At 44.8% G+C, this 26,157-nt stretch overlaps 1 protein-coding gene across 4 annotated transcripts in view; it reads right to left on the minus strand.

Moving 5' to 3' along the window:
- Positions 1-26,157, minus strand: part of traf1 (TNF receptor-associated factor 1) — a 57,017-nt gene that overhangs the window by 10,721 nt on the left and 20,139 nt on the right. For 3 of the 4 annotated variants that reach the window (XM_072488553.1, XM_072488552.1, XM_072488554.1), the window contains exons 4-9: positions 21,918-22,016; positions 14,974-15,135; positions 12,327-12,404; positions 10,284-10,352; positions 5,178-5,702; positions 625-802 (exon numbers count right to left, since the gene is read on the minus strand). In XM_072488553.1, the coding sequence (XP_072344654.1) occupies positions 625-802; positions 5,178-5,702; positions 10,284-10,352; positions 12,327-12,404; positions 14,974-15,135; positions 21,918-22,016 (1,111 nt within the window). The remainder of the gene's footprint in view (positions 1-624; positions 803-5,177; positions 5,703-10,283; positions 10,353-12,326; positions 12,405-14,973; positions 15,136-21,917; positions 22,017-26,157) is intronic. The other variant, XM_072488555.1, reaches the window with a different exon arrangement.

Genomic DNA, 26,157 nt, shown 5'->3' on the forward strand with positions numbered 1-26,157 from the left:
TGTTCCACATTCCTGCCTTTTGTCCATAACTCTGCAAGTTCCTCACCCTCAAGTATCTCTTCAACTCCAGGGCGGCACGGTGGCACAGTGGCTAGCACTGCTGCCTCACAGCGCCAGGGACCCTGGTTCAATTCCAGCCTTGGGTGACTGTGTGTGGAGATTGCACATTCTCTCCGTGTCTGCGTGGGTTTCCTCGGGTGCTCCAGTTTCCTCCCACAGTCTAGAGATGTACAGGTTAGATGCATTGGCCGTGCTAAATTGTCCCATTGTGTCAGAAATTGTGCAGGTTAGGTGGGATTATGGGGGTAGGGCGCTCTTTCAGAGAATCGGTGCAGTCTCAATGGGCCGAATGGCCTCCTTCTGCACAGAAGGGATTCTATTAAGATATATCCCTTTGGGAAACCATTAGATTGGATTAATAAACCTAATGACCCACATGCAGATTGATTGCCACAATACTTTTCAATGCTAAGGAAAGGTTAATTTGTATACCTCGGGATTGAGATACTGAAAGATATGCATTAACATTGAAAAGTCACATCATTTCATACATAATTGTAAGCAGAGGCATAATCACGTCAAGGCCAGAAGAATTATTTTACTTCAAGGAGTTAAAAAACGTACTTGGAGAGGCAAGGCTCGTTACTCGACCTGAAATGGCTTCCTGGCGCTTTCTACTGACATCAGTAATTTTCCACATCAATAATCCCTCATAAGAGATCTGCTCCAAAGAAAGCATTTGCAAACGGAATTCATTGATAACCACGTCTTTCAAAGCCAGGAGATGCTGCTGATCTGAAACCTAGAAATAGATTAAAGTGTCAGACAAAATGCAAAGTTTATCTACAACACATTTTCACATAAAAGATTAAATATCGCAATTGGCTTCAAATTGTTACTGTAATGTACTACCTCGAATTGTGATGACTGTGTTGCGCTCTACTGATGTTATCTTTATTAGCCCTGTACTGCTGAGACCGAAGGCCTTGTGGCGCAGTGGTAGTGTCCCTCTGGGCCAGAAGCTGTGGGTTTGAGTTACACCCCTGGAATTAATTGCTAAGGAAGATGGTGCATTCATAACGTGGCTAAACTGTTTGAGTGTCAACTTGCAAATCTTCCCAACACATGCCAATGGCAGACAGCAAGAGTGGGAGAGATTCCTTGTCAGCCATGTGATGAAAATAACATTGGAGCCTCTACCATCACTATCCATAGCTGCCGACTACACCACGCATGTAAAGGTGTACATTGCCACAGCCACCTGGAGTGAACAGTTAACACACGCACACAACACACCTCAGGCACGACGATCAGAGTGATCCTCCGGAATGGAGTTCATTCAAACTCATAAGATCGCAGGTTAAATCAAGCTCCACCTACACATCACTTCACAACTGATTACAAAGCAATTAGACCTAGGAGCAGAGTTTACATCTATCTACTGTGTCTGAAAAGATTCTGTCTTGTGAACGTTCTTCATGTGAACCTCTGGGAATCTAACAATATGCAATTTATGTGTGAGTGGTTCCCTCTGTTCAAAATAAATTTAAAAAATTAAAAGATTTGTTTGAAATTCCAAGAATTTCTAGGTTTAAGGAACTGTATATGATAATTTTAACATTAGTCACAATTGCTTATGTGGCCTGTAATGGTGTACAGAGTACCAGTCAAAAACAATTTAAAATTAAATAAATGTAGTGACGAGTTATGACTAATTTCCATACACTTGGTTAGAACAGAAGATCCTGAAATTAGCAACAATTTTAGGACGCTAACTGAAAAGATGAGGAACACTGAAAATCCCAATCTTTCATAAGGTTTCAGCTTTTCAGAAAATGATTTACTACTTCCCTGCTGATTCACTTATTTCCCCTTTCTTTATTTTTGCTGTTATCGTTTTTGACCCATGGATGCTTAAAGATATATATCTTCAAGTCAAGCAGCAGAGAGAATGAGGAATTAAAAAAGAGACAACATAGTTTTGAACATAGGCTGGCAGGGCTGGCAGGGAAGGACACAAGTGAAATGTGGAACTTGTTCAAGGAACAGGTGCTACGTGTCCTTGATATGTATGTCCCTGTCAGGCAGGGAAGAGATGGTCGAGTGAGGGAACAATGGTTGACAAGAGAGGTTGAATGTCTTGTTAAGAGGAAAAAGGTGACTTATGTAAGGCTGAGGAAACAAGGTTCAGACAGGGCATTGGAGGGATACAAGGTAGCCAGGAGGGAACTGAAGAAAGGGATTAGGAGAGCTAAGAGAGGGCATGAACAATCTTTGGCGGGTAGGATCAAGGAAAACCCCAAGGCCTTTTACACATATGTGAGAAATATGAGAATGACTAGAGCGAGGGTAGGTCCGATCAAGGACAGTAGCGGGAGATTGTGTATTGAGTCTGAAGAGATAGGAGAGGTCTTGAACGAGTACTTTTCTTCTGTATTTACAAATGAGAGGGGCGATGTTGTTGGAGAGGACAGTGTGAAACAGATTGGTAAGCTCGAGGAAATACTTGTTAGGAAGGAAGATGTGTTGGGCATTTTGAAAAACTTGAGGATAGACAAGTCCCCCGGGCCTGACGGGATATATCCAAGGATTCTATGGGAAGCAAGAGATGAAATTGCAGAGCCGTTGGCAATTATCTTTTTGTCCTCACTGTCAACAGGGGTGGTACCAGACCAGGAGATTGGAGAGTGGCGAATGTCGTGCCCCTGTTCAAAAAAGGAACTAGGGATAACCCTGGGAATTACAGGCCAGTTAGTCTTACTTCGGTGGTAGGCAAAGTAATGGAAAGGGTACTGAAGGATAGGATTTCTGAGCATCTGGAAAGACACTGCTTGATTAGGGATAGTCAGCACGGATTTGTGAGGGGTAGGTCTTGCCTTACAAGTCTTATTGAATTCTTTGAGGAGGTGACCAAGCATGTGGATGAAGGTAAAGCAGTGGATGTAGTGTACATGGATTTTAGTAAGGCATTTGATAAGGTTCCCCATGGTAGGCTTATGCAGAAAGTAAGGAGGCATGGGATAGTGGGAAATTTGGCCAGTTGGATAACGAACTGGCTAACCGATAGAAGTCAGAGAGTGGTGGTGGATGGCAAATATTCAGCCTGGATCCCAGTTACCAGTGGCGTACCGCAGGGAACAGTTCTGGGTCCTCTGCTGTTTGTGATTTTCATTAATGACTTGGATGAGGGAGTTGAAAGGTGGGTCAGTAAATTTGCAGACGATACGAAGATTGGTGGAGTTGTGGATAGTAAGGAGGGCTGTTGTCGGCTGCAAAGAGACATAGATAGGATGCAGAGCTGGGCTGAGAAGTGGCAGATGGAGTTTAACCCTGAAAAGTGTGAGGTTGTCCATTTTGGAAGGACAAATATGAATGCGGAATACAGGGTTAACGGTAGAGTTCTTGGCAATGTGGAGGAGCAGAGAGATCTTGGGGTCTATGTTCATACATCTTTGAAAGTTGCCACTCAAGTGGATAGAGCTGTGAAGAAGGCCTATGGTGTGCTCGCGTTCATTAACAGAGGGATTGAATTTAAGAGCCGTGAGGTGATGATGCAGCTGTACAAAACTTTGGTAAGGCCACATTTGGAGTACTGTGTACAGTTCTGGTCGCCTCATTTTAGGAAGGATGTGGAAGCTCTGGAAAAGGTGCAAAGAAGATTTACCAGGATGTTGCCTGGAATGGAGAGTAGGTCTTACGAGGAAAGGTTGAGGGTGCTAGGCCTTTCCTCATTAGAGCGGAGAAGGATGAGGGGTGACTTGATAGAGGTTTATAAGATGATCAGGGGAATAGATAGAGTAGACAGTCAGAGACTTTTTCCCCGGGTGGAACAAACCATTACAAGGGGACATAAATTTAAGATGAAAGGTGGAAGATATAGGAGGGATATCAGAGGTAGGTTCTTTACCCAGAGAGTAGTGGGGGCATGGAATGCACTGCCTGTGGAAGTAGTTGAGTCGGATACATTAGGGACCTTCAAGCAGCTATTGGATAGGTACATGGATTACGGTAAAATGATATAGTGTAGATTTATTTGTTCCTAAGGGCAGCATGGTAGCATTGTGGATAGCACAATTGCTTCACAGTTCCATGGTCCCAGGTTCAATTCCGGCTTGGGTCATTGTCTGTGCGGAGTCTGCACGTCCTCCCCGTGTCTGCGTGGGTTTCCTCCGGGTGCTCCGGTTTCCTCCCACAGTCCAAAGATGTGCGGGTTAGGTGAATTGGCCAATGATAAATTGCCCTTAATGTCCAAATTGCCCTTGGTGTTGGGTGGAGGTGTTGAGTTTGGGTAGGGTGCTCTTTCCAAGAGCCGGTGCAGACTCAAAGGGCCGAATGGCCTCCTTCTGCACTGTAAATTCAATGATAATCTATGATTAATCTAGGACAAAGGTTCGGCACAACATCGTGGGCCGAAGGGCCTGTTCTGTGCTGTATTTTCTATGTTCTATAGTACACTCTACTCGCTTTGAACAGCAGATCTAGATTTCTCTGCGCCTGAGAGATGGGGTGGGACTTGGTTCGATAGGTTGGCTGGTGGCCTATGAATTGGCAGAAAGGTCGTTTTCTGCCCGGTAACAGGTGGTGATTGGATCCTGCCCGAGTGGGATGACTTCTAGAGACCCAATGAGTTTGAATACTGGACACACAGAGACAAGGACCTGTTCCTTCTCCTCTCTCTAGAAAGGCTATGAGTTGATATATTTCTGAACCTACAGGGACCTGAATTAATCTATAGTGACAATCTCAAACTGAAAGCAAAGTTTGTGCGAGAAACAACCATCTGAAACAAAGCATCTTATCTTTTGACTTTCATCCTTACTTTTTTCACCTCTCTTCTCCCTTCTGTGTTCATAAAATATATATGAAGGTGGGGGCAAGTTAAAGTGGGAGGGGATTAGAAATTAGATAATAGTTAACCTGTTGCATTTGCTGCATATTTAATTATAGTTCTTGTTATAAATAATAAGTAATTGTGTTTAAACTTACAAACCTGGTGACCGTAATAATTGGGCAGTCAAGGGCCAAAGACTTTGGGTATTTTTCTAAGAATTATCGGTTAATTCAATTGTGTTGCGGCTCTGTTTCAAGTGGGTCTGGAATTGACTGCGCACTAGCCCAAGGTGTCATAACACTGCATACAGGAACACACAAACACGTAGGAAAATTGACTCCATTACCTTACGCTCCAAGGCTTTAATGGCATCCTGGTCAATCTTGCTTTGCCTCTCAAATGCAACCAGAGTAGTTTGGGTTTTTTCTACTTCTCTGTTTAAAACAGTCACAATATTTTCAAATGTCTGAATTTTCCGCTCAAGAGCGTCAACTCTACTTTGGCACTCTGCCAATGTTTGACCAGAATATGGTGCTGTTTGCAAATCTGAAATTCCGCTACAATAGGAAGCTCCTTCAAAATGATCGGTTTCTAAGTCACCAGTTGATTCCACAGCAACTTGGGTGTGCAAAGACGCTAAAGAACCTTCAGAGAACAAAGACAACACATTCTTCTCTAGCTGTTGAACTTTGGACTGTAGTTCAGCAAGCATTGATGGGAGGGAAATGACTGATGGATCATCACTACCGCCATTAGGAATGCAGGGATTTTGGGTGAGGCTCGTTTTCAAAGTATTGGCAAACTGAAGTACTAATGCGAGATGTGCAACAACTGAAGAATTTTCATGATCTTTGAGGCGCTCTTTGCCACCCTGCATTGTTTTAAAAAAGGTATAAGAATTAAAACAGGCTTAGCTAAAAACCACAAATTTAATGAGACAATATTTAAAGCAGATTACGAGAAGCTACATTTTACATTACACTCCTAGTGCTAAATCATCTCAAAACAGTTCATAAGAGGGAGATGTGTACACTGAGCAGGAAGCAAAACATTTGGAGGGAGCAAAAAATACCCAAGACACAAAAGCTATTCTATTAAGCAAAGCAAGATAAGACAGGCAAATTAATTTTGGAACAGAATTCCAGAAGACATAGTAAAAGCCAACATTTTGGGCCTGATGATGTGGTTAGCGGTGCAGGAAGGGCATTTGCCATTCACCTCAAATAAAAATGCCAAAAAAATTGTGGTCGCTTCCAGAGCTCAAATTTCCTCTTTTTCGATTTGGACTGCAGCGGTTCAAGAAGGCAGCTCTCCACCACCTTCTCAAGGGCAATTAGGGATGGGCAATAAATACTGACCCAGCCAGCATAAACCACATCCCATGAAAGAACACAAAAACATTTGAATGACTCTCTTTAAAGGGGAACTTTGAACAGAACAAGTAGGAGGAAAGGCTGATCAACCAATTACATTGAAGAATCCTCATTAGCAGCAAAGCGGGAAGTTTAAAAAAAAAAGGGAAATATAAATTATATTTAAATAATTGTACAGAAAATTAAATAAAGATTGGAACATATATGCTGTAACAATTCTAGTCTATACACATGGGGTTAAAATAAACTTAATAGGAAAACAAAAAGCTCCAAAATAATTTTATTAGAAAACGGAAATAATTAATTTTGAGGGAATGTAATTCCACATTATCATGTGCAAGGTTTGGGTGATACAGTTAAAGGTAATGCATAGGGCCCAAATCCAGGATGAGTAGGTTGTGGGAGTGGAGGATGAGTGCGAGCATTGTGGGAGGAGCCCGGCTGATCATGTACATATGTCCTGGGCATATCCTCGGCTCATGGGATTTTGGGTCTCCTTCTTCAGCACCATGTTGGCAATTTTACAAATTGATCTGAAGCCCTGTCCCTTAATGGCCAAATTTGGGGTGTCAGACCTGCCGGAGCGGGGGGTGTGGTGATGTTCTGGCCTTCGCCTTGCTGATTGCTCGTAGGTAGATGCTGATAGGTTGGAGGTCAACTTCTCCACCTAATGCCTCAGTAAGGCTGGGGGAATCTTATGGAATTTTTGTACCTTAAAAAAGTTAACTACACCGTGAGGGGCGCAACTGAGGGGTTTTACTGAAGGTGGTGGCTGTTCCTTTTGTACTTCAAAGAGTTGGTCACCGTTAGCTGTTAAAGGGGGTGGGGGGGGGTGGATTGTTGTTGTTATTGTTTGTTATGTATAAAATTGGAAAAACTGAATTAAAATATTTTTTTTAAAAAGTGACCCCACGCTTTGAAATTCCCCTTTCAGGTCCAGAGGAGTTGTTAATAAGTAGTCTGAATTACTGCACTGTTAAAGATTAATTTCACGCATTTGAACAAGGCTTTGATCAGTCTGTAATGCGACTAGTGGGTACTTTCTCCAAGTTCACATCTTAAAAGCCAATTTCTGCAATAATTCGATCAGCAACGATTGCAATTGCATATCCTCTAGAGGAGCAGGGTATCACAGATAGCAACTTACAGATTTCAACATTTAATTGCCCATGCGTGGATGGGTGCCAGAGGTTGCTGTCAGCTTTACCCAATGCTAACACGGAGTACTGGGAGCCTCACCGTTATTACTACAGCAAATGTTGGCCTACTATTCTTAGATGGTGGAGTGGAAGAAATTATACAAAAAAATGTACATGTATATAAATTAGGAGTATGCCATTCGGCCTCTAGGGCCTGCTCTGCCATTTGATAAGCTTATGGCTGATCTGATTTTGGCCTCAACACTACTTTCCTGCCTACCCTCATACCCTTACATTATTGGCTAACAAGGGAGTTAATCTACTTCTGTCTTCAAAATATTCAATGACTATGTCTCTGCTGCTATCTGAAAAGAGTGTTCCACGGACCTACAACTCTCAGAAAAATATTCTCATCTCCATCTTAAATAGGAGACCTCTTATTTTTTTTTAACTGGTTGCCCTCGTCCTGGTCTCCAACACGAGGGGAAACTTTCTCTCAGCAAGGTCCTTCAGGATTTTACATGTTTCAATAAGATCACTTCTCATTGTTCTAAACTCCAGTGGAGACAGGCCCAACCTTTCCTCATAAGATAACCCTCTCATCCCTGGAATCAGTCAAGTGAACCGTCTCTGAACTGCTTCTAATGCAATCCTTTCTAAGATAAGCAGTCCAAAGCTTTATACAGTACTCTCACTGTGCTCCCATTTATTTCCGGTACAACTGTAGCAAAACATTCCTATTTTTGTGTTCCATTCCCCTTGCAATAAACACCAACATTCCATTTGCCTTTCTAGTCACTGCCTGCACCTGTGTACTAACTTGTGATTAATGTATCGGGACACCGAGATCCCTCTGTACCTCAGAGTTCTGAAATCTTTCTCCATTTAGATAATAAATGGGTGGCATGGTGACAGTGGTTAGCACTGCTGCCTCACAGCACCAGGGACCCAGGTTTGATTTTGACCTTGGGTGACGGTTTATGTGGAGTTTGTACGTTCTTTCCTCGTCTGCGTGGGTTTCCTCTGGGTTCTCTGGTTTCCTCTCAGTCCAAAGATGTGCACGTTAGGCTAAATTGCCCCTTAGTGTTCAAAAGGTTAAATGGGGTTACAGGGATAGGGTGGGAGAGTGAGCTTGAGTAGGGTGCTCTTTCAGAGGACCCGTACAGACTCTATGGGCTAAATAGCCTCCTTCTATGAATATGTTGCTTTTCTATTCTTCCTGTCAAAGTGGACAAGTTCACACTTTCCCACTTGTACTCCATCTGCCAATTTTTTGCCCACTCACTTAAGGTAATCTATATACCTTTGCAGACATCTTATTGTCCTCTTCACAACTTACTTTCCTACCTAACTTTGTGTCATAAACAGATTTACCAACTATACATTCAGTGCCTTCATCCAAGTCATTGATATAGATTGTAAATAGTTCAGGCCTCAGCACGTATCCCTGTGGTATTCCATTTGTCATATCTTGCCAACTCGAAAATTACCCATTTAGACCTACTCTCTGCTTCCTGTTAACTAACCAATCCTTTATCCAGGCTAATATGTTACCCCTTGTATCATGGACTCTTATTTTGTGTAGGAATCACCTCTCATTCTTCTAATAAAGCAGCCTTAGAGGCATGGATTGCAGTCTGTGGCTGAAGGTGAATAAAACGTGATCTGGGGTCAGAGAGAGGATTTGAAAATAAGGATGAGCCTCCTGATTTGCTGGGGCATAAACAATATGAATGAAAAAGCAATCCTCACATAAATCCATTGGAGATGCCAACATTTTGGAAGTGGTTTAGAAATTTTACATTGTTAGGTGTCTTATTCAATTTTGAAAAAATATCGACTATCCAGGCTTGATTTAATTCGATGTTTCTCCCTGCCAGTTCCACAGTGTTATCCTTGATCTTTAACTCATGGCATCCTCACAGTTATCACGCTGTGTAAGGTGGCTAGTGAACTTCCTCATGGGACAGGGCACTTATTTCTGCATTCATTCTTGGTGCTATCATGCACAGGATAAAATCCAAAAAACAATCTTCCATGGGAAATAGCCAGACTCAAGTACGCAACAGAAGGAAGGTTGGTCTGACATCATACAAATTACTGATAGTCGAACATTAATTTAACAAATTAATTCACTGGAGTATCAAGGTATCAGTTATGTGGAAGTTATTAATCTCAGAGATTGAGTTTATTCCTTCTCTTTGCTTAAGAAGCAAATGCGACGCAAGAACATTTTCTTTCCCACAGCGCGTAACTTGGGTCTGGAATGCATTGCCGGCGGGAAGTGCATTGGAGGCATTCAACTGAGACATTCACGAAGGCATTGGATGATGATTTGAATTGAAACAATGTGCAATGGTACGGGGGAAAAAGCAGGAGAATGGCACCAAATCATAATGCTCATTCGGAGAGCCGGTGCCGACACGATGGGCCGAATGGCCTTCTTGTGCAACGTAACAATTCTGGTCTTATCTCACATTGTGGGAAAGTCATAGACTGGGTGGAAACCCAGTTTTGAAAGAGTAACTCAAGTAATTAATGCTTCTGCTTTCAAGTTCACTTGAAAGTGACAGTCAGATTCTGAGTCTCACCACTGGCTGACTCAGTCTCCAATTCCTTTTTACAGTGTAGTTTACATTTCTCATTTAATTTATCTGCAAAGGTTATATGAAGTGCAACAAATATTAATCAATGATCTCAGTTCCTCAATTCAGAAATCTATTATTATACCAAAAGATAAGCAGCATTTTAAAAAATCAAACAAGATTGAGACTATGGTTTTCATGCCTCATGCAACGCTAGACAATTATCAAATGTGTAATCTTTTTTTTGAAAAGTAGTCTGAAAATCCAGATCAGGAGGACAGGAAAAAAAAAGTTTAAAAAAAGATGGATGACTATATCAATAAAAGATTAACAACATTTAAAAAAAAAACTCTACCCTGAAATTGCATCCTAATTCTACGAAACGACAGCTGTCACGTGTTCGGTTTCCTCCAGGAGGGCGAGTCTGTAAAACAAGTAATCCACAAAAATAAATTATTTTAATTCCAGTTTTTTAAAAAAAATCAATACATTTAAAAATCCATGTTTCAGTCCTCGCGATAAAAATGAAGAAAAAAGTTGAGATTTCTAGTAACTGACCTTTGCACTTGGGTAAACACTGTTGTAACATTTACAAAGCTAGACAATAGAGCCTAAAATATTACTGCTTAATTCACAAATGCTACCAACTGGAGGAGAGATGTGCTATTCTCTTCAGTAAAATTAGCAAATGGAAACTTTCAAAATGCCTAGTCAACTCAACAGGCAAACCTGTTACAAGCAGATCCAAAGCAGAGACATCAGCAGAGCATTATTTGTTTATTCAATGAAGAATGCAAGAGGGCATGCCTGGAGCAACACCAGGGATAGCTAAGTGTCAACCTGTTAAAGCTATAACTACTTGTGTGCCAAACATCATAAGCAGCAAATAATAGACAGAACTAAGCGATTCCACAACCAACAGATCAGATCTAGGTTCTGCAGTACTGCCACATCCAACTGTGAATGGCCATGGACAATTGAACAACTCATCAGAGGAAGAGGCTCCAGAAATATCCCTATCCTCAATGATGGAGAGACCAGCACATCAGGGAATACGGGTATCTTCAACCCAGAAATGCTGAGTGGGTGGTCAGTCTTGGCCTCCTTTGCAGGTCTTCAGTATCACAGATGCCAGTCTTCAGCCAATTCGATTCACGTACGCTATATCAAGAAACAGGTGATGGCATTGGATACTGCAACGGCCTTGATAATATTCTGGCAACAGTCCTGAAGACTTGTGCTTCATAACCTGCTGCGCCCCTAGCCAAGCTGTTCTAGTACAGTTAAAACACTGGCATCTACCTGGCAATGTGGAAAATTGCCTTCTTGTACACAAGAAACAGGACAAATCGACTCTCCCTCGGACTGACACTGAGGCACATAAATAGGTGTGAGTGCGGATGACCAAAAGTCCAGGCAGAGATAGGTTTTAAGGAGTATCTTAAAAGGAGATAGAGTCAGAGAGGTTTGGAGAAAGAATTCAGGGATATGCAAAAGTCCAGAATTGGAGAAGTGCTGGGTTATTGGGTGGTTGTAGGGCTGGAGACCATTTTAGAGGCAAAGCCAGGGAGGTATTTGCAAACAAGGATGAGAATTTTAAAATTGCGTACAGGGGTGATGGGTGAACAGGCTTGGGTGTAGCAGCCAAGTTTTGGATGAGCTGAAACCTATGAAGGATACAAGGTGAGAGACTGGCCTGGAGAGCATTGGAATTGGAATCGCCACGGATGGTTTCAGTAGAAAATAAGTTGAAGTGGAGCTGAGATGGCCAGGGTTCTGGAGATGGAGGGAGGCATTCTTGGGGTTCGGGAAGCTCAGCTCAGGGTAAAATAGGGTGCCATGGTTGCAAACAGTCTGGTGGCTAGTATCATACTTAATGGAAAACCTGTACACATAAATAGTACAAGTTATAATTGGGAACAGTAGGGCTAGTTATTTTCTTGAAATTACATTTCCTCCTTCACCCACTCAACCAATCTTGTCTCCTGGTCTTGGAATGTCATGATTCAGGATAGATTATATTTCTATAATAACTGGTTTCCCTTTGGGTAATTCAAACTGGTCATTCTTAAGCCTGGATTGTGATTAAGAGGTGTGGGTATTATAGCCATGAGCTATTCTCTCCTAATCTTTTTATATAGAAGCACTGATAATGCAGTGATTACAGGAAAATAGGAAATCCTAGCAGACGTTTCCCTTCACAAGCTTAGATTGCAAAGAGGCCGATTATACCATTTCTCTTTTTTTATTCAGGCTAAAAACACCCAACACCACGGAACAGGAACTGAGACCTTCCTGGACTATATGGCTCAGTACATTATCTGGTGGATACAAAACAATAAATCACTGGAAGAAAGTAGTAAATTGTGCTTAACTGGTCAATTAACCAAAGTCTTACCTTTTCTTTGTTGGCTGATTCAATTTTAAATATTTTCTTCTCATTCACAGGAGCTTCCTCACAGACATGCTTGTTCTGCTAACCATAATAAACAAAATGAATGCTAAACAGATTCTGCCACCTAACTGATTGAGCCATAGTGCAATCTTGATAAAATATTCCACTTATTTTCCCCAAAACGAGGAAACTTATTTTTCCTAAAGATATGTTGGGATTTTGTTGGAAGAAACTAAATTGTTTACAATGGTCGAAAATATTAAAGTGGAGATGATTCTATGTCAGATCCACTGCAACTGGTTTCAATTGCTCTCTATAACTGCAAAGATTGAAGAGCAGTGATAAACATTGGTCATGCTATGGCTTGATCATTAGAATAATATATATTTTTTAAATAACAAATGAAGATGCAATTGAAAAATTGCATTAGAGGTACTTAACTAGTCCTTCGATGCAAAACTTCTCTTTGGCTCATATGCAGCCTAATGTTTGCAGAGAGCCGATGGGCCAAAAGGTCTGTTTCTACTGTAGACTTTACGCAACTTTAGAGAAGTAAACATCTGGCATTTTGACAGTGCAAACTTCTGAACAAATCTCCCGTTAATGACTTTGGACAAGGGTTTCAAACTCTTGTTTGTTTATTTATGGGCATTAGAACTTCACAATAGAGTGGAAGGGCACAATGAATTTATTTGGTCATCCAATCATGCCCTAACCCAGGCATCGTCAAACTCGGGGGCGTGACCCGCGGGTGGTGGGCGGGTTGCGGAGCCGTCTGTCGCGGCGCTCCCGATCGTGCAAATCTGCACGCAACAGCTGCAGCAACTGGCTGTTAATAACGCCGGCAGCAAGCGGCCTTCAAAATGGCCACGAACGTGTAAATAAAATGCGGCCACAGGCCAGATCATCGGCGTGCATGCGCAAAACTATGCGCATGCGTGCCGATGATCAGGCAAGCATGCGCAGTGCGGCCGCTTTTTTTTTTTAAACGACCGCAGCTTTTTGTTTTACAGGTTTGGGGCGGTTTTATTCATTTATTTAATTTATTTTTTATTTTTTAACAAGTTCAGGGGGTTTTTATTTGATAAAATGTTATAGGAAAAAAATGCAGAACTTTGGACAGGTGGAGACTCCATACTTTCGACACCCTTCACCTTCATCCAACAGGTTCCATTGGAGGAGCGTGTACGAGGGCCAAAGGGACCCAAAACCATTTCCTCCATTTCTGTCAGCAGCAAACAAGGTAAGTGAAAATGATGGGTCACGCAGGTCGGCCGGCGTGGGATGCGAAGGTCGGCCGGGTTGGGTCCCGAAGGTTGGCCGGTTGGTAAAAATGGGTGCCCGGAAAAAAGGTTTGAAGAACACTGCCCTAACCCATCAGTCATTCTAACTCATTGGAACAGGTAGAGCTGTCTGGACCTGTGTGGATGAAAATATCTCTCAGGCTGTTATATGCTATTTTCTCAGTGGTGCCTCTGGCACCAGTTAGGAAGGAAGAGCTAAATTATCTGTTCAAATTAGTTACAGTAAGAAGTCTCACAACACCAGGTTAAAGTCCAACAGGCTTATTTGAAATCACAAGCTTTCGGGCTGCCCCTTCATCAGGTGGAGGCAGGTTCACAAACGCAGCATATATAGGCAGAGACACAATTGCAAGAAAATTACAGATTGGAATGCGATCTTTACAGATAAACAAGTCTTTCCAGGTAGAAATAGTGTGAGTGGAGCGAGGGGTAAATCACAGGTAATTGAGGTGTGAATTGTTTCAAGCCAGGGCAGGTAGTAGGATTCTGCAATCCCAGGCAGTATGGTGGGAGTTGGGCGTAATGTGACATGAACCCGAGGTCTTGGTCGAGGCCGTCCTCATGCAGGTGGAATTTCTGCTTGCCGATTCTGGAAGGGAACACTCCTGCCTGGAGATTGTTCCGCGGTGCCCATGGACAATCATCAGGCAGGAGTGTTCCCTTCCAGTCGGGGAACATTTCAGCAGTCAAGGACATTCAGCCTCCGATCTTCGGGTAAACATTTTCCAAGGTGGCCTTCAAGCCACACGACAACACAGAATTGCCGAGTAGAAACTGATAGCCGAGTTCCGCATGCATGAGGGTGACCTCAACCGGGATCTCGGGTTCATGTCACCCTCACCATACTGCCCGGGTTTGCAGAATCCTACGAACTGTCCTGGCTCGAAACAATTCACACCTCGATTACCTGCAATTATCCCTCACTCCATTCACACTGTTTGTACCTGTAAAGACTCGTTTACCTGTAAAGACTCACATTCCAACCATTCTTCACATTCCAAAACGTAATTATCTTGCAATTGTGTCTCTGCCTATATATGCTGTGTATATGAACCTGCCTCCACTTCACCTAGATGAAGCGCTCCGAAAGCTTGTGATTTCAAATAAACCTGTTGGACCTTAACCTGGTGTTGAGACTTCTTACTGTGCCCACCCCAGTCCAACACCGGCATCTCCACATCAAATTACATCAGAGATTTCCAACGGAGGGCAAAAACTGTTGTCACAGACCTCCATAAAAATATTCAATTGCAGATATATCAATAGGAAATTCCTATTCTAAAATGATATGAAAAATCAGTTTAAATTGTAATATTATTTTACACTAAAAAATGTTACCACCCAACCTGCAAATCTTTTATAAGCATCTTCACACCACACTGCTGACATTCCATCATACTGTTTTTACATTCTTTTTCCAAATGATCTGCCAGTTTCTTCCTTAAAACCACCAATCCACAACCTGTACTGCAAGGAATTAGTGAAAATTCACATCGTGTTACATGATCCTAGAAAATGCAAAGAACAAAGTTATTGAAGTCAACATATGAACATTCCAATTATGCAATAAGCTGAATTCACAGAGTAAAAGAACATAATAGTCAAAATCTCAATAAAAACCTTAAACAGTTGCTTTTTTTATAAAGCAATCTTCAGTCAGAAAAGTTATAATTAAGCCACTTTATTACTTAGATTACGATAGGAGCATAGTTTACACTTATATGTGAGTGGTGAGGATGGCGATAGGTTTCAAGATGAAGGTGGCCAGGTTGTGGAATAGGTTGAAATGTGGCAGATTAAATTCAATGCAGAGAAATGTGAAGTCATACAACTTGTTAGGAAATTCAAGGCAATACACTATAAAATAAAGGGTATAATTCTAAAGCGAGCGCAGCCACAGTGTGACCTGGGATGTGTGTGCATAAATTGTTGAAGATGGTAGGACAAGTTGAGAAAGTGGTTTAAAAGGTGTATAGGCTCCTGCTATTTAGAAATAGAGGCATAGGCAGCTTTTGACTTCCGGGTGCGGCGATGCGGAGCTAAGCCGCACGAGTCGGCAGCTCCCGCTACCACGGACTTTCGGGCTCGCTAGAGGAGCCCCAACGGAACTTTTCTCGACAAAAACCTGTGGGGAAGGGAAGAGAGAGGTCCCCCTCCAACGCCTATGAAACAGACCCGAAGTGCAACGGCCAGAAAAGTGGCACTGGAGCAACGGGAGAAGCAGGGTAAAAAAAGCAAAATGGCGGCGGCCAGGAACAAAGGGGAGCTGCAGGAGTTCATCAAGCGCTGCTTTGAAGAGCAGCGCGAGGAGATGCGCAAGGAGATGCTGGCGCCTATGCTTTCGGCAATTGAAGGACTCAGGATCACCCAGAAGGCCCACGAGGTTAAGATCCAGGAGGTAGAGAAAAGAGTCAGCTAGAACGAGGACAGGGCTTGGGCCTGGCGGTGAGAGTGGAGCAGCACGAGGCGCTACACAAGAGGTGGGCGGGAAGACGCGAAGACCTGGAGAACAGGTCGAGGAGAAAGAATCTGCGGATCCTGGGTCTCCCTGAAGGAGTGGAGGGGGCCGCGCCGCGGCATATGCGGGCACAATGATCGGGGCGCTGATGGGCGCGGAGGCCCCCCCGGGGTTGCTGGAGCTGGAAGGGGCGCACCGGGTGCTGGCGAGGAAGCCCAAGGCAAACGGGCCGCCAAGGGCTATGGTGGTGAGATTTCACCGGTTCACAGACAGAGCGAGGGTCTGGAAATGGGCCAAGAAGGAGCGGAGCAGCAAGTGGGATAACGCTGAGATTAGAATATACCCGGACTGGAGCACGGAGGTCACTAAGCGGAGAGCGGGTTTCAACCGGGCCAAAGCGGTGCTGCATCGGAAAGGAGTGAAATTTGGAATGTTGCAGCCAGCGCGACTGTGGGTCACATATAACGGCCAACACCACTACTTTGAAACGCCCGAAGAGGCGTGGACCTTTATACTAACTGAAAAGTTGGACTCTAATTGAGGGTTTGTGAGGGTGGGGGGGTATTTGAGGGTTGAAGTATGATGGCGGTTGTATATAGGGGGGCAAGCACACGCAGGGAATGTTATATGGGCTGGGGACGAGAGACGAGGCCGCAACAGAAGCTGCGTCGGGGGGGCGGGGCAGGCTCTGGAAAGCGCGGGGTTTTTCTCCCGCGTGTGGGAGGGGGAACGTAGGAACGTCTACTGATGGGAAGATTCCCACACGGAGGGGGTCAAAGGGATGGCGGGGGAAGCCGGGGTCAGCTGACTTACGGGAGTGATATGGGGGGAGCAAAAAAGCTAGACAGGGTTGCTGCTGCACTGGCCGAAAGGGAATGGGACACAGAAGAGGTGGCTGGGACGGAGGTCTCTCGGTTGGGGGCCTAGAGGGTGAGGGAGACGCGGACACGGGACTGGTCCAGAAAAGGAGATGGCTAGTCGGCCGGGGGGGGCGGCTCCAATCCGGCTGATAACGTGGAACGTGAGGGGCCTGAACGGACCGGTGAAGAGGCTCGAGTGTTCGCGCACTTGAAAGGACTGAAGGCAGACGTGGCAATGCTCCAAGAGACACACCTGAAGGTGGCGGACCAGGCTAGGTTAAGAAGGGGATGGGTAGGACAGGTATTTCACTCGGGACTGGACGCCAAAAATAGAGAGTGGTGGCAATTCTGGTGGGAAAACATGTGTCATTTGAGGCCAAGACTATTGTAGCGGACAATGGAGGGAGATAAGTGATGGTGAGTGGTAGGTTGCAAGGGACGTGGGTGTTGTTGGTAAATGTATACGCCCCGAACTGGGATGATGCTGGATTCATGAAGCGCATGTTGGGGCACATCCCGGACCTGGAGGTAGGAGGACTGATAATGGGAGGGGACTTTAATACAGTGTTGGATCCAGCACTAGACCGCTCCAGATCAAGGACGGGAAAGAGGCCGGCGGCGGCCAGGGTGCTCAGGGGGTTTATGGACCAGATGGGGGGAGTGGACCCATGGAGGTTTGCAAGACCGCAGGCCAGGGAATTTTCTTTCTTCTCCCACGTGCACAAGGCATACTCTCGGATAGACTTCTTTGTGCTGGGCAAGGCGCTCATCCCGAGGGTGGAGGGGACGGAGTATTCGGCCATAGCCGTTTCGGACCATGCCCCGCACTGGGTGGAAGTGGGGCTGGGAGAGGAGAGGGACCAACGCCCGCTGTGGTGGTTGGATGTGGGACTGCTGGCAGATGAGATGGTGTGTGGGAAGGTAAGGGGGTGTATTGAAAGGTACCTGGAGGCCAACGACAACGGGGAGGTGCGAGTGGGGGTGGTATGGGAGGCGTTGAAGGCGGTGATCAGGGGAGAGCTAATCTCCATCAGGGCTCATAGGGAGAAGACAGAGGGCAGGGAAAGGGAGAGGTTAGTGGGGGAGATTTTGCGAGTGGACAGGAGATACGCAGAGGCCCCGGAGGAAAGATTACTTGGGGAAAGGCGACAGCTCCAGACGGAGTTTGACCTGTTGACCACGGGGAAGGCGGAGGCACAGTGGAGGAAGGCGCAGGTGGCGACCTACGAGTACGGAGAAAAGGCCAGTCGGATGCTGGCACACCAGCTCCGTAAGAGGGCGGCAGCGAGGGAAATAGGGGGAGTCAAAGATGGTGGGGGAGCCATGACCCAGAGTGCAACGGAAATAAACAAGGTATTCAAGGCCTTCTACGAAGAGCTGTACAGATCCCAGCCCCCAGGGGGGGGGGAAGAGGGGATGAGAAGATTCCTGGACCAACTGCGGTTCCCGAGGGTGGAGGAGCAAGAGGTGGCTGGTTTGGGGGCACCAATCGGGTTGGAGGAGCTGAGTAAGGGTTTGGGGAGCATGCAGGCGGGGAAGGCCTCGGGGCCGGACAGGTTCCCGGTGGAGTTCTATAGAAAGTATGCGGACCTGTTGGCCCCGCTACTAGTGAGGACCTTTAATGAGGCAAGAGAGGAGGGGACCCTGCCCCCGACAATGTCGGAGGCGACAATCTCCTTGATTCTGAAGCGAGACAAGGACCCACTGCAATGTGGATCGTACAGGCCGATTTCGCTCCTTAATGTGGACGCTAAGCTATTGGCAAAAGTGGTGGCCACGAGGATTGAGGACCGTGTCCCGGGGTGATACATGAGGACCAGACGGGATTTGTAAAGGGCAGGCAATTAAATACGAATGTGCGGCGGCTCTTAAACGTGACAATGATGCCATCGGAGGAGGGAGAGGCGGAGATAGTGGCAGCCATGGACGCGGAAAAAGCCTTTGACCGAGTGGAGTGGGAGTACCTCTGGGAGGTGTTGCGTAGGTTTGGGTTCGGGGGAGGGTTTATTAGCTGGGTTAAGCTCCTTTACAGCGCCCCGGTGGCAAGTGTGGTGACGAACCTGCGGAGGTCGGAGTACTTTCGGCTGTACCGAGGAACGAGGCAGGGGTGCCCTCTGTCCCCCCTGTTGTTTGCATTGGCGATCGAACCCTTGGCCATATCACTGAGGGAGTCTAATAAATGGAGGGGGGTGGTCCACGGGGGAGAAGAGCATCGGGTGTCGCTATACGCGGACGACCTGCTGCTGTACGTGGCGGACCCAATGGAGGGGATGGTGGAGGTCATGCAGACTTTGAGGGAGTTTGGGGAGTTCTCGGGCTATAAGCTCCATGTAGGGAAGAGCGAGCTTTTTGTACTACAGGCAGGGGACCAAGAAAGAGGGATAGGGGACCTACCGCTGAGGGGGGCGGAGGGGAGTTTTCGCTATCTAGGGATCCAGATAGCCAGGAGCTGGGGGGCCCTACACAAATTGAATCTGACGAGGTTGGTGGACCAAATGGAGGTGGACTTCAAAAGATGGGACATGTTGCTGCTCTCGTTGGCGGGTAGAGTGCAGTCGGTAAAAATGGTGGTCCTTCCGAGGTTTTTGTTTGTGTTTCAGTGCCTCCCCATCGTGATTACCAAGGGCTTTTTCAAGAGAGTAGGTAGGAGTATTATGGGGTTTGTGTGGGTGAACAAAACCCCGAATGTAAGGAGAGGGTTCCTGGAGCGCAGCAAGGACCGAGGAAGGCTGGCGCTGCCAAACCTAGGGAGCTACTACTGGACAGCAAACGTGGTGATGATCCGTAAGTGGGTTATGGAGGGAGAGGGGGCGGCATGGAAGAGGATGGAGATGGCGTCCTGCAAAGGAACGAGGTTGGGGGCGCTGGTGACGGCACCGTTGCCGCTCTCGCCATCAAAGTACACCACGTGCCCGGTGGTGGCGGCAACGTTAAGGATCTGGGGCCAGTGGAGACGGCATAGGTGTGCAGTGGGAGCCTCGGTGTGGTCCCCGGTCAGGGGTAACCACCGGTTTGTCCCGGGGAAGATGGACGGTGGTTCCAGGGTTGGCACCGGGCGGGGATTAGAAGAATGGGGGACCTGTTCATCGACGGGTCATTTGCGAGCCTAGGGGCACTGGAGAAGTTTGAGCTACCCCCGGGAAATGCATTCAGATATATGCAGGTGAGGGCTTTTGTGAGGCGACAGGTCAGGGAATTCCCGCTGCTCCCGACACAGGAAATTCAAGACAGGGTGATCTCGGGTGTATGGGTCGGGGAGGGCAAGGTTTCGGCAATACACCAAGAGATGAAAGAAGAGGGGGAAGCGCTAGCAGAAGAGTTGAAGGGTAAATGGGAGGAAGAGCTGGGGGAGGAGATCGAGGAAGGTTTGTGGGCTGACGCCCTGGGTAGGGTTAATTCCTCCTCCTCATGTGCCAGGCTCAGCCTGATACAATTTAAGGTGGTTCACAGAGCGCACCTGACGGGGGCGAGGTTGAGTAGGTTCTTTGGGGTAGAGGACAGATGCGGAAGATGTTCAGGGAGCCCGGCGAACCATGTCCACATGTTCTGGACATGTCCGGCACTGGAGGGGTTCTGGAGAGGAGTGGCGGGAGCAATATCTCAGGTGGTGAAAGTCCGGGTCAAGCCAAGCTGGGGGCTAGCAATATTTGGAGTAGTGGATGAGCCGGGAGTGCAGGAGGCGAGAGAGGTCGGCATTCTGGCCTTTGCGTCCCTGGTAACCCGGCGAAGGATCTTGCTAATGTGGAAGGAGGCGAAGCCCCCTAGCGTGGAGGCCTGGACAAACGACATGGCTGGGTTCATAAAGTTGGAGAGGATTAAGTTTGCCTTAAGGGGGTTTGTGCAGGGGTTCTACAGGCGGTGGCAACCGTTCCTAGACTACCACACGGAGCGTTAGAGGAAGGTCGGTCAGCAGCAGCAGCAACCCTGGGGGTGGGTGGGTGGGGAGGGGGGAAACGAGAGATTGCTTGAGGGGACGGATGAGCGGGGGATAACATGGAGGGTGGGGGAAACTGGCACGAATGGGCGAGAGCCAGTGTATAAAGCTATGTAAATATATCATCTTACCATGTATATATCTTGCTCAGGGCGATTTAATGTTATTTTGTTACGGGGGGGGGGTTTATTGTTTGTAAGGGGAAAAAATTGTTTTGTTGAAAAACTTTAATACATATATTTTTTTAAAAAAGAAATAGAGGCATAGAGTTCGAAAGCAAGAAAGTTACGATGAACCTTTAGAAAAGTCTGGTTCAGCCTCAACTGGAGTACGGTCTCCAAATCTAGGCATACAGATTAGAAAGGACGTGAAGGCATAAGAGAGGGTGCAGAACAGTTTTACGAGAATGGTTCTGGGGACAAGGGACTTCAGTCATGTGGATGAACTGGAAAAGCTGTGTTCTCCTTAACAAAGAGATTTGATCATGGCAAGTGTAGAGAGAAAATGATCCCATTGACGGAAGGGCTATGAACCAGTGGATACCAATTTAAGGTGAATGGCCATAAAACCCAATGGAACGAAAGGATTTACTTTTACACAGCAAATGGTTGGCATCTGAAATGTGCTCCCTGAGTGTGTGGTGCAGGCAGATTTAATCTGGGATTTCAAAAGGGAATTAATAAGCACCTGAAGAGAAAACAGTTGCAGAGCCATGGGGAGTGGACAGAGATTTGGCAAGGAACTGATTGACTGAATGGCCTCCTTCTCTACTGCAACCAGTCTACAATTCCAGAAATGTAGACCTAATTTCACAAAGAGTAATGAATAGTATTGGAGATTACATTCTTTGAATGATTGATTAGACTTATAGGATATTTTTAAAAGAATGAGCCACAGTGGGCTAAATGGTCATCCACCTTGTGAAATCCACCAAAATTGCAGAAACATAATAATGGTAAGAATTTATTCTTCCATCAACTGGTCCTGTTTTGACATATGTCAGCTTCCTTAAAACTTTTAATTAATTGATTAACTCACCTCATAATTCTTCATTGTGCTTTTCCAGGTACATCCAGGATTGATACAATGTACTTTCAAATCTAAGATCTCCTTAGATACTGCAGCATCACTGAAAATCTAAAAAACAAGATTAATAGATTAAAGCCCCACCAAAGTAAAAGCCTAAAGCTCCCTAAACAGACTTGAGAAGGTCAAATAAGACGACTTGGAATGTTCTTCCAAATCAACTCTCAAAGTCTTGCAGATTATGAATAGATTATTTTATTCATGAAGCCCACCTTAAATGATTATGTTGGTTTATTGCTGGCTAAAAGTCCCTTTGATTAAAAACAGTTGTTTCCTTTACTGAGAACGGGCACTTAAACTGAAGGAAACAACAATTAAGATACAGAATAATTTGTGCTTCAATATTAGGAGAACATATTTGCACAATATTGCTTCAACATCACAAGAAACTATGTGAAGATGAGGTGTGAAGTTTCAGTTGGGGCGATGGATAGTTACAAGGTAGCGAGGAAGGATCTAAAGAGAGAGCTAAGACGAGCAAGGAGGGGACATGAGAAGTATTTGGCAGGTAGGATCAAGGAAAACCCAAAAGCTTTCTATAGGTATGTCAGGAATAAGCAAATGACTAGGGTAAGAGTAGGGCCAGTCAAGGACAGGGATGGGAAGTTGTGTGTGGAGTCTGAAGAGATAGGCGAGATACTAAATGAATATTTTTCGTCAGTATTCACTCAGGAAAAAGATAATGTTGTAGAGGAGAATGCTGAGACCCAGGCGATTAGAATAGATGGCATTGAGGTACGTAGGGAAGAGGTGTTGGCAATTCTGGACAGGCTGAAAATAGATAAGTCCCCGGGGCCTGATGGGATTTATCCTAGGATTCTCTGGGAGGCCAGGGAAGAGATTGCTGGGCCTTTGGCTTTGATTTTTATGTCATCATTGGCTACAGGAATAGTGCCAGACGACTGGAGGATAGCAAATGTGGTCCCTTTGTTCAAAAAGGGGAGTAGAGACAACCCCGGCAACTATAGACCGGTGAGCCTCACGTCTGTAGTGGGTAAAGTCTTGGAGGGGATTATAAGAGACAAGATTTATAATCATCTAGATAGGAATAATATGATCAGGGATAGTCAGCATGGCTTTGTGAAGGGTAGGTCATGCCTCACAAACCTTATCGAGTTCTTTGAGAAGGTGACTGAACAGGTAGACGAGGGTAGAGCAGTTGATGTGGTGTATATGGATTTCAGTAAAGCGTTTGATAAGGTTCCCCATGGTAGGCTAGTGCAGAAAATACAGAGGCTGGGATTGAGGGTGATTTAGAGATGTGGATCGGAAATTGGCTAGCTGAAAGAAGACAGAGGGTGGTGGTTGATGGGAAATGTTCAGAATGGAGTTCAGTTACAAGTGGCGTACCACAAGGATCTGTTCTGGGGCCGTTGCTGTTTGTCATTCTTATCAATGACCTAGAGGAGGGCGCAGAAGTGTGGGTGAGTAAATTTGCAGACGACACTAAAGTCGGTGGTGTTGTCGACAGTGTGGAAGGAAGTAGCAGGTTACAGAGGGACATAGATAAGCTGCAGAGCTGGGCTGAGAGGTGGCAAATGGAGTTCAATGTAGAGACGTGTGAGGTGATTCACTTTGGAAGGAATAACAGGAATGCGGAATATTTGGCTAATGGTAAAGTTCTTGGAAGTGTGGATGAGCAGAGGGATCTAGGTGTCCATGTACATAGATCCCTGAAAGTTGCCACCCAGGTTGATAGGGTTGTGAAGAAGGTCTATGGAGTGTTGGCCTTTATTGGTAGAGGGATTGAATTCCGGAGTCATGAGGTCATGTTGCAGTTGTACAAAACTCTGGTACGGCCTCATTTGGAGTATTGCGTACAGTTCTGGTCACCGCATTATCGGAAGGACGTGGAGGCTTTGGAGAGGGTGCAGAGGAGATTTACCAGGATGTTGCCTGGTATGGAGGGAAAATCTTATGAGGAAAGGCTGATGGACTTGAGGTTGTTTTCGTTGGAGAGAAGAAGGTTAAGAGGAGACTTAATAGAGGCATACAAAATGATCAGGGGGTTAGATAGGGTGGACAGTGAGAGCCTTCGCCCGCGGATGGAAATGGCTGTCACGAGGGGACATAGCTTTAAACGGAGGGGTAATAGATATAGGACAGAGGTCAGAGGTAGGTTCTTTACGCAAAGAGTGGTGAGGCCGTAGAATGCCCTACCTGCAACAGTAGTGAACTCGCCAACATTGAGGGCATTTAAAAGTTTATTGGATAAGCATATGGATGATAATGGCATAGTGTAGGTTAGATGGCTTTTGTTTCGGTGCAACATCGTGGGCCGAAGGGCCTGTACTGCGCTGTATCGTTCTATGTTCTATGTTCTAAACTATTAACTGGAAAGAGAGTTTAAAAAATAAGTAAAACTTTACTATACACCTTAGGTTAACAGAGGGATTTCGAAAATAAATCAAACCATAATCTGAGGCGACAGAGTTAAAATATAGATCTCAAATTTACAGAAGGTTATGCAGAATGAGCACTTTATACATCTGGACTAAAGAAACAAAAGGGCAGTGTTTCCACTTGGGCCACAAACAAACATTGTATTCAAATAATCATAAAATCTTCCACAACCCAGCACAATTGGACAGCATAGTCGAACGTTATTTTTTTCTCTTTCTATTAAAATGTATTTCTCGATGTCTTTGAGCGCTGCTGCAGTTACATTAATATAGCTGCAAATTAGTTTGTCAGCAAAATTAAGTACTCCACCTGTAATTAAAAAGTATATGAAAGGACTTAAAAATTATGTTGAACCATATACCAGTATACACTAGACAGTTTCCTAGTAAATGTAATATTTTTATAAAGTGGGGGGGAGGGGACCGCATCATTTTGTGGGCAGGGCCTTTTCTTGGGGGAACTGAACTGAACTGAACCACTATTATTTAAGAATTCACCTCAGTTCAGGAAAGAGTCGAGTCATAAATACATTTCCCGTTTGAATTGTGTGGGGGAAGAATTCTTAGCAAAGTAGCCACAATGTATCCGGCCTTCAAGAAGAACGGTTAGCACACATCAACGTGAAACAGAAATGTAATCAATGGAAATTATCAGTCATAATTAAGGGGGGGCGGCGACTTGTGAGAAATGTAGAGATCTTAACTACAACCTCCATCCCATCACCCCGGTCACATTTTGACATGAGTAGGTGTTTCTAAAATGTGATTCATTTATAGTATTTAAATTTTAACAACAAGAATTCCAAGATACTTGGCTGATTTACATTATATTAGCACAAAAAATTAAAATCTCAGTCTGTTTTCTCAATATAACCTGTATGCTGGTGTTGTATAGACTTGTGGAAATTGGCCTAGAACAAAATAAGAACAAAGAAATGTACAGCACAGGAACAGGCCCTTCGGCCCTCCAAGCCCGTGCCGACCATGCTGCCCGACTAAACTACAATCTTCTACACTTCCTGGGTCCGTATCCCTCTATTCCCATCCTATTCATGTATTTGTCAAGATGCCCCTTAAATGTCACTATCGTCCCTGCTTCCACCACCTCCTTCGGTAGCAAGTTCCAGGCACCCACTACCCTCGGCGTAAAAAACTTGCCTCGTACATCTACTCTAAACCTTGCCCCTCTACTCTAAACCTTGCCCCTACCTGTAGAGAGCTCTACAGCATAGCAATGGCGTGAGGTTATGCTTAAATTACATTCACTCCAATTCATGCAGCAATATAGTCAGCTAATCTGATAATGGAACAGTGGCAGAACTAATCAGGAAGCACATCTGTAAATCAACATCTAATATTCTATTAGAATTATGATGATTAAATCTCTACTAAAGCAAATACTGGCTTTCGACAAATCTATTTGCATTTATTAAGAGTGAGAGAAATTTAAATATATGTGTAAATTGTATGGCTACTTCTTAACTGCCGTCTCAGTTTTTAAAGAAGTGTCTGGTTTACACAACAGAACCTCAAGTACCATACTTTCAGAATTGTCCAATATTGCTACTGGTGAACAATGTTTTAAAGAGAGTAGTGGAAACTTTTATTATTTCCCGATTTATAAGCTGGAATTGAAATTCAAAGACACATCATTCAAATTCTTATTATTCAAGTTTTTAAGCACTAACATTTATTTTACTTTATTTAAAGGAGTGGAAAATAGTAGAATAATACAATTGCTAATATTCAGTTATAAAAACAATATTTGACTGCTAATGATAAGCTGTTAT

The sequence above is a fragment of the Scyliorhinus torazame genome, chromosome 22, assembly GCF_047496885.1.
Source record: "Scyliorhinus torazame isolate Kashiwa2021f chromosome 22, sScyTor2.1, whole genome shotgun sequence".
In the NCBI taxonomy this organism is placed as follows: Eukaryota; Metazoa; Chordata; class Chondrichthyes; order Carcharhiniformes; family Scyliorhinidae; genus Scyliorhinus; species Scyliorhinus torazame.